At 38.8% G+C, this 13,383-nt stretch overlaps 1 protein-coding gene across 4 annotated transcripts in view; it reads left to right on the forward strand.

Moving 5' to 3' along the window:
• trim9 (tripartite motif containing 9) overlaps positions 1-13,383 on the forward strand; it is a 108,876-nt gene that overhangs the window by 48,746 nt on the left and 46,747 nt on the right. For all 4 annotated transcript variants that reach the window (XM_029730899.1, XM_029730900.1, XM_029730902.1 and 1 more), the window contains exon 2: positions 5,281-5,376. In XM_029730899.1, the coding sequence (XP_029586759.1) occupies positions 5,281-5,376 (96 nt within the window). The remainder of the gene's footprint in view (positions 1-5,280; positions 5,377-13,383) is intronic.

Consider the following 13,383-nt stretch of genomic DNA (forward strand, 5'->3'; position numbering starts at 1 on the left):
ACACACACAAGACAGAAAACAACTACCCACAAAACCCCAAAGGAAAACAGGCTGCCTAAGTATGATTCCTAATCAGAGACAACGATAGACAGCTGCCTCTGATTAGGAACCCTACTCGGCCCAAAACAAAGAAATACAAAAACATAGAAAAAGGAACATAGAACGCCCACCCAATGTAACACCCTGGCCTAACCAAAATAAAGAACAAAAAACCCCTCTCTATGGCCAGGGTGTTACAATAATTCACTTTGTTTCCTATTCTACGGGAATAGCGAGAAATATATACAAACGTATCATCATCAGCACAGCGTTGCGTTGTTTCTCCTCCTCTTTCCTGTTAGCCACGTGTGGAATGTCATTATAGCCTGTACGAACGGCAGCAGGGAGCCTATTGGTTAGACTCTAACCTATAGGCTCTAACCTTTCTGTCTCGACCGTTAGAGCGTTGAGACAGTAACCGAATAGTTGCAAAACAATCGGACCGTTCTTCCCTTGAGCAAGGCAGTTAAACCCCTACAACAACTGTTCCCCTGACGACGTTGATGAAGGCAGCCCCACCGCACCTCTCTGATTGGGTTGTGCGACTGACTAGGTATCCCCTTTTCCCAATAATGCACATTCCTCACTCTTGCCATTTTTAACTTATATGGGATCACTTTCCTCTCTCCCAACCAATAGGCGTATAACTTGGCATGTGTTTATATGTCAAATTACCCATGTAAGTTGGCATATACCCTGTTTTTCAGCAACAGTTTAGGACAACCATCCATCTCCCCACCACCACCCCCAGCTATAATAACCTTAAGGCCCGTCATCGGAACCCCATTCCCCCAGCGGCCCCGCATGGCAGCCTGGTCTCATAGACTACACGTAACATAGTAAATGTAAATCCTGGTCACCGAAGAGGGTGGCTATTTGAAGAATCTCAAATATAAATATGTTTTGATTTGTTTAACACTTTTTTTTGGTAACTACATGATTCCATATGTGTTATTTCATAGTTTTGATGTCTTCACTATTATTCTACAATGTAGAAAATAGTCAAAATAAAGAAAAACCCTGTAATGAGTAGGTGTGTCCAAACTTTTTACTGGTACTGTATATTTGATCAGAATTTGACCATAAGTCATGTCTGGAAAAGCCTTTGGAAAAGTGACCTCAAGAGAAGTACACACAACAGGAGTGAAACCACTGTCCACATAAAACAGTGGAGACCCACAACATACCGAGTCCTCATTGTTTTAGAAAAAATAATTTGGCTTCCACTGGGCCGTCCTATGGGACTCCCTGACAAGGCCAGTTGTGGCACAGCCTGGGAATGAATCCTGGGTCTGCAGTAACGCCTTGATTTGATTTGATCCTAGACTAGAGGTAGACACATGGAGGGTTGTGTTCTGAAGCTATTCCACATCAGTCCTCCTGAAAGATAACAAGCTCTGTCTCCACTTGGCTGATCTCCAGTCAGTTCACTCAACCACAAAACGTTCCCAGGGTTGGTGTTAGGTGGTGTGTCTGTGTGTGTGTGTGTGTGTGTGTGTGTGTGTGTGTGTGTGTGTGTGTGTATAGGCTGCTACCCCTCACTCCATTGACCCCTCTGTTCACACAGCCCCACTTTTATGGACTCGACCCCCCCCCCCCACCCCACCCCGACCCCCGTTATCCAAACAAGGAGGTCTGTGTGTCAGCTAAAGCAGAGGCGTTTCCTGTTATGTCAGGATATGGAACAAATCAGGAAGAGTGTAGAGGACCCTGAGCCCTTTCTGTCCCCAGGGTGGTAAAGAGACAGGAACAACAATCATTCAACTCCTCCTCTATGGAGGGTAGACACAGACTCCATGTGACTAATCTTAATGATGTCCTTTTGATTGAGATGATAGATAGATAGATTATTTACACGCTATAATTATCCAAATCCAGAAAACAACCGTCTAAAAGGAAGTGATTCCCAAATCTTCCATAACAAAGCCATCACCTACAGAGAGATGAACTTGGAGAAGAGCAAGCTGGTCCTGGGGCTTAATTCACAAACACGAACAGACCCCACAGAGCCACAGGACAGCAACACAATTAGACCCAACCAATTCAGGAGAAAACAAAAAAGATAATTACTTGACATATTGGAAAGAAACAACAAAAAAAACTGAGAAAGCTAGAATGCTATTTGTCCCTAAACAGAGAGTACACAGTGACAGAATACCTGACCACTGTGACTGACCCAAACGTAAGGAAAGCTTTGACTATGTACAGACTCGGTGAGCATAGCCTTACTATTGAGAGAGGCCGCCATAGGCAGACCTGGCTCTCAAGAGAAGACAGGCTATGTGCAACACTGCCCACAAAATGAGGTGGAAACTGAGCTGCACTTCCTAACCTCCTGCCAAATATATGACCATATTAGAGACACCTATTTCCCTCAGATTACACAGACCAACAAAGAATTTGAAAACAAACCCAATTTTGATAAACTCCCATATCTATTGGGTGAAATACCACAGTTTGCCATCAAAGCAGTAATATTTTTGGACCTTTACCACAAGAAAACTGCAACTAGTGAAGAACAAACACTATTGTAAATACAACCCATATTTATGTTTAATTATTTTCCCTTTAGTACTATAACTATTTGCACGTAATGTGACATTTGAAATGTCTTTATTCTTTTGGAACTTTTGTGAGTGTAACGTTTACTGTTAATAAAATGTAAAAAAAAAAATATATATATATATATATATATATTTCACTTTTGTTTATAATCTATTTAACTTGCTTTGGCAATGTAAACGTTTCCCCTGCCAATAAAGCCCTTAAAATTAATATTGAATTGAGAGAGAGAGATAACGACAGTGGTGAAAAGTATTTAGGTAAAAGTACTACTTAAGAAGTTGTTTGGGGTATCTGTACTTTACTATATATATTTTTGACAACTTTTACTTTTACTTCACTACATTCGGTAGCTTGGCAGGTTAGAGCGTTGGGCCAGTAACCCGAAAGGTTGCTGGATCGAATCCCCGAGCTGACAAGGTCAAAATCTGATGTTCTGCCCCCTGAACAAGGTAGCAGAACATCAGGGGCAGAATCTGATGGGGCAGAATCTGATGTTCTGCCCCTGAACAAGGTAGCAGAACATCAGGGGCAGAATCTGATGGGGCAGAATCTGATGTTCTGCCCCTGAACAAGGTAGCAGAACATCAGGGGCAGAATCTGATGGGGCAGAATCTGATGTTCTGCCCCCTGAACAAGGCAGCAGAACATCAGGGGCAGAATCTGATGGGGCAGAATCTGATGTTCTGCCCCTGAACAAGGCAGCAGAACATCAGGGGCAGAATCTGATGTTCTGCCCCTGAACAAGGCAGTTTTCACCCACTGTTCCCAATGGCGCAGAAGACGTGGCGATCGATTAAGGCAGCCCTCCCACACCTCTCTGATTCAGGGGGTTAAATGCCAAAGACACATTTCAGTTGAATACATTCAGTTGTACAACTGACTAGGTATCCCCCCCTTTCCCTGTACAACTGACTAGGTATCCCCCTTTCCCTGTACAACTGACTAGGTATCCCCCCTTTCCCTGTACAACTGACTAGGTATCCCCCTTTCCCTGTACAACTGACTAGGTATCCCCCTTTCCCTGTACAACTGACTAGGTATCCCCCCTTTCCCTGTACAACTGACTAGGTATCCCCCTTTCCCTGTACAACTGACTAGGTATCCCCCTTTACAACTGACTAGGTATCCCCCTTTCCCTGTACAACTGACTAGGTATCCCCCCTTTCCCTATACAACTGACTAGGTATCCCCCTTTCCCTGTACAACTGACTAGGTATCCCCCCTTTACAACTGACTAGGTATCCCCCCTTTCCCTGTACAACTGACTAGGTATCCCCCTTTCCCTGTACAACTGACTAGGTATCCCCCCTTTCCCTGTACAACTGACTAGGTATCCCCCCTTTCCCTGTACAACTGACTAGGTATCCCCCCTTTCCCTGTACAACTGACTAGGTATCCCCCCTTTCCCTGTACAACTGACTAGGTATCCCCCCCTTTCCCTGTACAACTGACTAGGTATCCCCCTTTCCCTGTACAACTGACTAGGTATCCCCTTTCCCTATACAACTGACTAGGTATCCCCCCTTTCCCTGTACAACTGACTAGGTATCCCCCCTTTCCCTATACAACTGACTAGGTATCCCCCTTTCCCTGTACAACTGACTAGGTATCCCCCCTTTCCCTGTACAACTGACTAGGTATCCCCCTTTCCCTATACAACTGACTAGGTATCCCCCTTTCCCTGTACAACTGACTAGGTATCCCCCCTTTACAACTGACTAGGTATCCCCCCTTTCCCTGTACAACTGACTAGGTATCCCCCTTTCCCTGTACAACTGACTAGGTATCCCCCTTTACAACTGACTAGGTATCCCCCCTTTCCCTGTACAACTGACTAGGTATCCCCCTTTCCCTGTACAACTGACTAGGTATCCCCCTTTCCCTGTACAACTGACTAGGTATCCCCCCTTTCCCTTTACAACTGACTAGGTATCCCCCCTTTCCCTATACAACTGACTAGGTATCCCCCTTTCCCTGTACAACTGACTAGGTATCCCCCCTTTCCCTGTACAACTGACTACGTATCCCCCTTTCCTAAAGAAAATACTGTACTTTTTACTCCATACATTTTCCCTGATACCCAAAAGTACTCGTTACATTTTGAATGTTTAGCAGGACAGGAAAATGGTCCAATTCACACACTTATCAAGAGAACATCCCTGGTCATCCCTACTGCCTCTGATCTGGTGGACTCACTAAACACACATGCTTCATTTGTACATGATGTCTGAGTGTTGGTATGTGCCCCTGGCTATCCGTAAATTGAAAAAAAAAGAAAATTGTGCTGTCTGATTTTCTTAATATAAGGAATTTTCATTTATTCATAGTTTTACTTTTGATACTTAAGTATATTTAAAACAAAATACTTTGACTTTTACTCAAGTAGTATTTTACTGGGTGACTTTCACTTTTCCTCTGACCATGTTTTGCTCTCTGTTCTCTAACCATGTTTTTCTCTCTGTTCTCTGACCATGTTTTTCTCTCTGTTCTCTGACCATGTTTTTCTCTCTGTTCTCTGACCATGTTTTTCTCTCTGTTCTCTGACCATGTTTTTCTCTCTGTTCTCTGACCATGTTTTTCTCTCTGTTCTCTGACCATGTTTTTCTCTCTGTCCTCTGACCATGTTTTTCTCTCTGTCCTCTGACCATGTTTTTCTCTCTGTCCTCTCCTCCTCAGGGCCAGCTATCCCAGGCCCTCAACATCCTGTCAGACCGAGCTACAGAAGCAAAAGAGTTCCTTGTTCAGCTGAGGAACATGGTGCAGCACATCCAGGTACACACTGTACTGCCTACACTGTCATAGGATGCATCACAAATGACACCTTATTCCCTATAAAGTGCACTACTTTCATCAGGGCCCATCAGTCTGGTCAATAGTGCCCTATATGGGGAATAGGGTGCCATTTGGGACGCGGCCTAAGTTGCTCCTGTCGCCGTTACAAGCATCTGCCCCTACTCCCATAGCCACTCATAGCCCCTCCCACATGCCGTCCTAAACCCCTCCTACACGTTCACCCTGTCATAGCTCCTCCCCTCATGTCATCCTATAGGTTCACACTGATACAGATAGATATAGTATGGTAACACTCTGGATGATACAGATAGATATAGTATGGTGACACTGATACAGATAGATATAGTATGGTAACACTCTGATACAGATAGATATAGTATGGTGACACTCTGGATGATACAGATAGATATAGTATGGTAACACACTGATACAGATAGATATAGTATGGTAACACTGGATGATACAGATAGATATAGTATGGTGACACTCTGATACAGATAGATATAGTATGGTGACACTCTGATACAGATAGATATAGTATGGTAACACTCTGATACAGATAGATATAGTATGGTGACACTCTGATACAGATAGATATAGTATGGTGACACTCTGGATGATACAGATAGATATAGTATGGTAACACTCTGATACAGATAGATATAGTATGGTAACACTCTGATACAGATAGATATGGTATGGTAACACTCTGATACAGATAGATATAGTATGGTAACACTCTGATACAGATATATATAGTATGGTGACACTCTGATACAGATAGATATAGTATGGTAACACTCTGATACAGATAGATATAGTATGGTGACAGTCTGGATGATACAGATAGATATAGTATGGTAACACTCTGATACAGATAGATATAGTATGGTAACACTCTGATACAGATAGATATGGTATGGTAACACTCTGATACAGATAGATATAGTATGGTGACACTCTGATACAGATAGATATAGTATGGTAACACTCTGATACAGATAGATATAGTATGGTGACACTCTGATACAGATAGATATAGTATGTTGACACTCTGATACAGATAGATATAGTATGGTGACACACTGATACAGATAGATATAGTATGGTGACACTCTGATACAGATAGATATAGTATGGTGACACACTGATACAGATAGATATAGTATGGTGACACTCTGATACAGATAGATATAGTATGGTGACACTCTGATACAGATAGATATAGTATGGTGACACTCTGATACAGATAGATATAGTATGGTAACACTCTGGATGATACAGATAGATATAGTATGGTAACACTCTGATACAGATAGATATAGTATGGTGACACACTGATACAGATAGATATAGTATGGTGACACTCTGATACAGATAGATATAGTATGGTGACACTGATACAGATATATATAGTATGGTGACACACTGATACAGATAGATATAGTATGGTGACACTCTGATACAGATAGATATAGTATGGTGACACTGATACAGATAGATATAGTATGGTAACACTCTGATACAGATAGATATAGTATGGTGACACACTGATACAGATAGATATAGTATGGTGACACTCTGGATGATACAGATAGATATAGTATGGTGACACTCTGATACAGATAGATATAGTATGGTGACACTCTGATACAGATAGATATAGTATGGTAACACTCTGATACAGATAGATATAGTATGGTAACACTCTGATACAGATAGATATAGTATGGTGACACTCTGATACAGATAGATATAGTATGGTAACACTCTGGATGATACAGATAGATATAGTATGGTAACACTCTGATACAGATAGATATAGTATGGTAACACTCTGATACAGATAGATATAGTATGGTGACACTCTGATACAGATAGATATAGTATGGTGACACTGATACAGATAGATATAGTATGGTGACACTCTGGATGATACAGATAGATATAGTATGGTGACACTCTGATACAGATAGATATAGTATGGTAACACTCTGATACAGATAGATATAGTATGGTGACACTGATACAGATAGATATAGTATGGTGACACTGATACAGATAGATATAGTATGGTGACACTCTGATACAGATAGATATAGTATGGTAACACTCTGATACAGATAGATATAGTATAGTGACACTGATACAGATAGATATAGTATGGTGACACTCTGATACAGATATATATAGTATGGTAACACTCTGATACAGATATATATAGTATGGTAACACTCTGATACAGATAGATATAGTATGGTGACACTCTGATACAGATAGATATAGTATGGTGACACTCTGGATGATACAGATAGATATAGTATGGTGACACTCTGATACAGATAGATATAGTATGGTGACACTGATACAGATAGATATAGTATGGTGACACTCTGGATGATACAGATAGATATAGTATGGTGACACTCTGGATGATACAGATAGATATAGTATGGTGACACACTGATACAGATAGATATAGTATGGTAACACTCTGATACAGATAGATATAGTATGGTAACACTCTGATACAGATAGATATAGTATGGTGACACTCTGGATGATACAGATAGATATAGTATGGTAACACTCTGGATGATACAGATAGATATAGTATGGTGACACTGATACAGATAGATATAGTATGGTGACACTCTGATACAGATAGATATAGTATGGTGACACTGATACAGATAGATATACTATGGTGACACTGAAACAGATAGATATAGTATGGTGACACTGATACAGATAGATATAGTATGGTGACACTCTGATACAGATAGATATAGTATGGTGACACTCTGATACAGATAGATATAGTATGGTAACACTCTGATACAGATAGATATAGTATGGTGACACTCTGATACAGATAGATATAGTATGGTGACACACTGGATGATACAGATAGATATACTATGGTGACACTGATACAGATAGATATAGTATGGTAACACTCTGATACAGATAGATATAGTATGGTAACACTCTGATACAGATAGATATAGTATGGTAACACTCTGATACAGATAGATATAGTATGGTGACACTCTGATACAGATAGATATAGTATGGTGACACTCTGATACAGATAGATATAGTATGGTGACACTCTGATACAGATAGATATAGTATGGTAACACTCTGATACAGATAGATATAGTATGGTAACACTCTGATACAGATAGATATAGTATGGTGACACTCTGATGCAGATAGATATAGTATGGTGACACTCTGATACAGATAGATATAGTATGGTGACACTCTGATACAGATAGATATAGTATGGTGACAGTCTGGATGATACAGATAGATATAGTATGGTGACACTCTGATACAGATAGATATAGTATGGTGACACTCTGATACAGATAGATATAGTATGGTGACAGTCTGGATGATACAGATAGATATAGTATGGTGACACTCTGATACAGATAGATATAGTATGGTAACACTCTGATACAGATAGATATAGTATGGTAACACTGATACAGATAGATATAGTATGGTAACACTCTGATACAGATAGATATAGTATGGTAACACTGATACAGATAGATATAGTATGGTAACACTCTGATACAGATAGATATAGTATGGTAACACTGATACAGATAGATATAGTATGGTAACACTCTGATACAGATAGATATAGTATGGTAACACTCTGATACAGATAGATATAGTATGGTGACACACTGATACAGATAGATATAGTATGGTGACAGTCTGGATGATACAGATAGATATAGTATGGTAACACACTGGATGATACAGATAGATATAGTATGGTAACACTCTGATACAGATAGATATAGTATGGTGACACTGATACAGATAGATATAGTATGGTAACACTCTGATACAGATAGATATAGTATGGTGACACTGATACAGATAGATATAGTATGGTGACACTCTGATACAGATAGATATAGTATGGTAACACACTGGATGATACAGATAGATATAGTATGGTGACAGTCTGATACAGATAGATATAGTATGGTAACACTCTGATACAGATAGATATAGTATGGTGACACTGATACAGATAGATATAGTATGGTGACACTCTGATACAGATAGATATAGTATGGTAACACTCTGATACAGATAGATATAGTATGGTGACACTCTGATACAGATAGATATAGTATGGTGACACTGATACAGATAGATATAGTATGGTAACACTCTGATACAGATAGATATAGTATGGTGACACTCTGATACAGATAGATATAGTATGGTGACACTCTGATACAGATAGATATAGTATGGTAACACTCTGATACAGATAGATATAGTATGGTAACACTCTGATACAGATAGATATAGTATGGTAACACTCTGATACAGATAGATATAGTATGGTGACACTCTGATACAGATAGATATAGTATGGTGACACTGATACAGATAGATATAGTATGGTGACACACTGATACAGATAGATATAGTATGGTGACACTCTGGATGATACAGATAGATATAGTATGGTGACACTCTGATACAGATAGATATAGTATGGTGACACTCTGATACAGATAGATATAGTATGGTGACACACTGATACAGATAGATATAGTATGGTAACACTCTGATACAGATAGATATAGTATGGTGACACTCTGATACAGATAGATATAGTATGGTAACACTCTGATACAGATAGATATAGTATGGTGACACTCTGGATGATACAGATAGATATAGTATGGTGACACTCTGATACAGATAGATATAGTATGGTAACACTCTGATACAGATAGATATAGTATGGTAACACTCTGGATGATACAGATAGATATAGTATGGTAACACTCTGATACAGATAGATATAGTATGGTAACAATCTGATACAGATAGATATAGTATGGTGACACTCTGATACAGATAGATATAGTATGGTAACACTCTGATACAGATAGATATAGTATGGTGACACTCTGATACAGATAGATATAGTATGGTGACACTCTGATACAGATAGATATAGTATGGTGACACTCTGATACAGATAGATATAGTATGGTGACACTCTGATACAGATATATATAGTATGGTAACACTCTGATCCAGATAGATATAGTATGGTGACACTCTGATACAGATAGATATAGTATGGTGACACTCTGATACAGATATATATAGTATGGTGACACTCTGATACAGATAGATATAGTATGGTAACACTCTGATCCAGATAGATATAGTATGGTGACACTCTGATACAGATAGATATAGTATGGTGACACTCTGGATGATACAGATAGATATAGTATGGTGACAGTCTGGATGATACAGATAGATATAGTATGGTAACACTCTGATACAGATAGATATAGTATGGTAACACTCTGATACAGATAGATATAGTATGGTAACACTCTGGATGATACAGATAGATATAGTATGGTGACACTGATACAGATAGATATAGTATGGTGACACTCTGATACAGATAGATATAGTATGGTAACACTCTGATACAGATAGATATAGTATGGTGACACACTGATACAGATAGATATAGTATGGTAACACTCTGATACAGATAGATATAGTATGGTGACACTGATACAGATAGATATAGTATGGTGACACTCTGATACAGATAGATATAGTATGGTGACACTCTGATACAGATAGATATAGTATGGTGACACACTGGATGATACAGATAGATATAGTATGGTGACACTCTGGATGATACAGATAGATATAGTATGGTAACACTCTGATACAGATAGATATAGTATGGTAACACTGATACAGATAGATATAGTATGGTGACACTCTGATGCAGATAGATATAGTATGGTGACACACTGATACAGATAGATATAGTATGGTAACACACTGATACAGATAGATATAGTATGGTAACACTGATACAGATAGATATAGTATGGTAACACTGATACAGATAGATATAGTATGGTAACACTCTGATACAGATAGATATAGTATGGTAACACTCTGGATGATACAGATAGATATAGTATGGTGACACTCTGATACATATAGATATAGTATGGTAACACTCTGATACAGATAGATATAGTATGGTAACACTCTGATACAGATAGATATAGTATGGTGACACTCTGATACAGATAGATATAGTATGGTAACACTCTGATACAGATAGATATAGTATGGTGACACTCTGATACAGATAGATATAGTATGGTGACACACTGATACAGATAGATATAGTATGGTGACACTGATACAGATAGATATAGTATGGTGACACTCTGATACAGATAGATATAGTATGGTGACACACTGATACAGATAGATATAGTATGGTGACACTCTGATACAGATAGATATGGTATGGTAACACTCTGGATGATACAGATAGATATAGTATGGTAACACTCTGATACAGATAGATATAGTATGGTGACACACTGATACAGATAGATATGGTATGGTGACACTCTGATACAGATAGATATAGTATGGTGACACTCTGGATGATACAGATAGATATAGTATGGTGACAGTCTGGATGATACAGATAGATATAGTATGATGACACACTGATACAGATAGATATAGTATGGTAACACTCTGATGCAGATAGATATAGTATGGTAACACTCTGATACAGATAGATATAGTATGGTAACACTCTGATGCAGATAGATATAGTATGGTGACACTCTGATACAGATAGATATAGTATGGTGACACTCTGGATGATACAGATAGATATAGTATGGTGACACACTGATACAGATAGATATAGTATGGTGACACTCTGATACAGATAGATATAGTATGGTGACACACTGATACAGATAGATATAGTATGGTAACACTCTGATACAGATAGATATAGTATGGTGACACACTGATACAGATAGATATAGTATGGTGACACTCTGATACAGATAGATATAGTATGGTGACACTCTGATACAGAATGATATAGTATGGTAACACTCTGATACAGATAGATATAGTATGGTGACACTCTGATACAGATAGATATAGTATGGTGACACTCTGATACAGATAGATATAGTATGGTAACACTGATACAGATAGATATAGTATGGTGACACTGATACAGATAGATATAGTATGGTGACACACTGATACAGATAGATATAGTATGGTGACACTCTGATACAGATAGATATAGTATGGTGACACACTGATACAGATAGATATAGTATGGTGACACTGATACAGATAGATATAGTATGGTGACACACTGATACAGATAGATATAGTATGGTGACACTCTGATACAGATAGATATGGTATGGTAACACTCTGGATGATACAGATAGATATAGTATGGTAACACTCTGATACAGATAGATATAGTATGGTGACACACTGATACAGATAGATATGGTATGGTGACACTCTGATACAGATAGATATAGTATGGTGACACACTGATACAGATAGATATAGTATGGTGACAGTCTGGATGATACAGATAGATATAGTATGGTGACAGTCTGGATGATACAGATAGATATAGTATGATGACACACTGATACAGATAGATATAGTATGGTAACACTCTGATGCAGATAGATATAGTATGGTAACACACTGATACAGATAGATATAGTATGGTGACACTCTGATACAGATAGATATAGTATGGTAACACTCTGATACAGATAGATATGGTATGGTAACACTCTGATACAGATAGATATAGTATGGTAACACTCTGATACAGATAGATATAGTATGGTAACACTCTGATGCAGATAGATATAGTATGGTGACACTCTGGATGATACAGATTGAGTTAAGCTGCTGGCCAGACATCAGGGTGGGAAGAGATTATTGAATTAGAATGAGTAGAACGCGGGTCCCCATTCAGGTCAACGATGTCATAACTGGTGGACCTTCCGGTGGCCATTTTGACTGTCCTCATAGCATTATATTTCTCTCAGTTTGATCAAATGTCCAAGCTGACTCCTCTTCTTG

This window comes from Salmo trutta, chromosome 33 (genome assembly GCF_901001165.1).
Source record: "Salmo trutta chromosome 33, fSalTru1.1, whole genome shotgun sequence".
NCBI lineage: Eukaryota > Metazoa > Chordata > Actinopteri > Salmoniformes > Salmonidae > Salmo > Salmo trutta.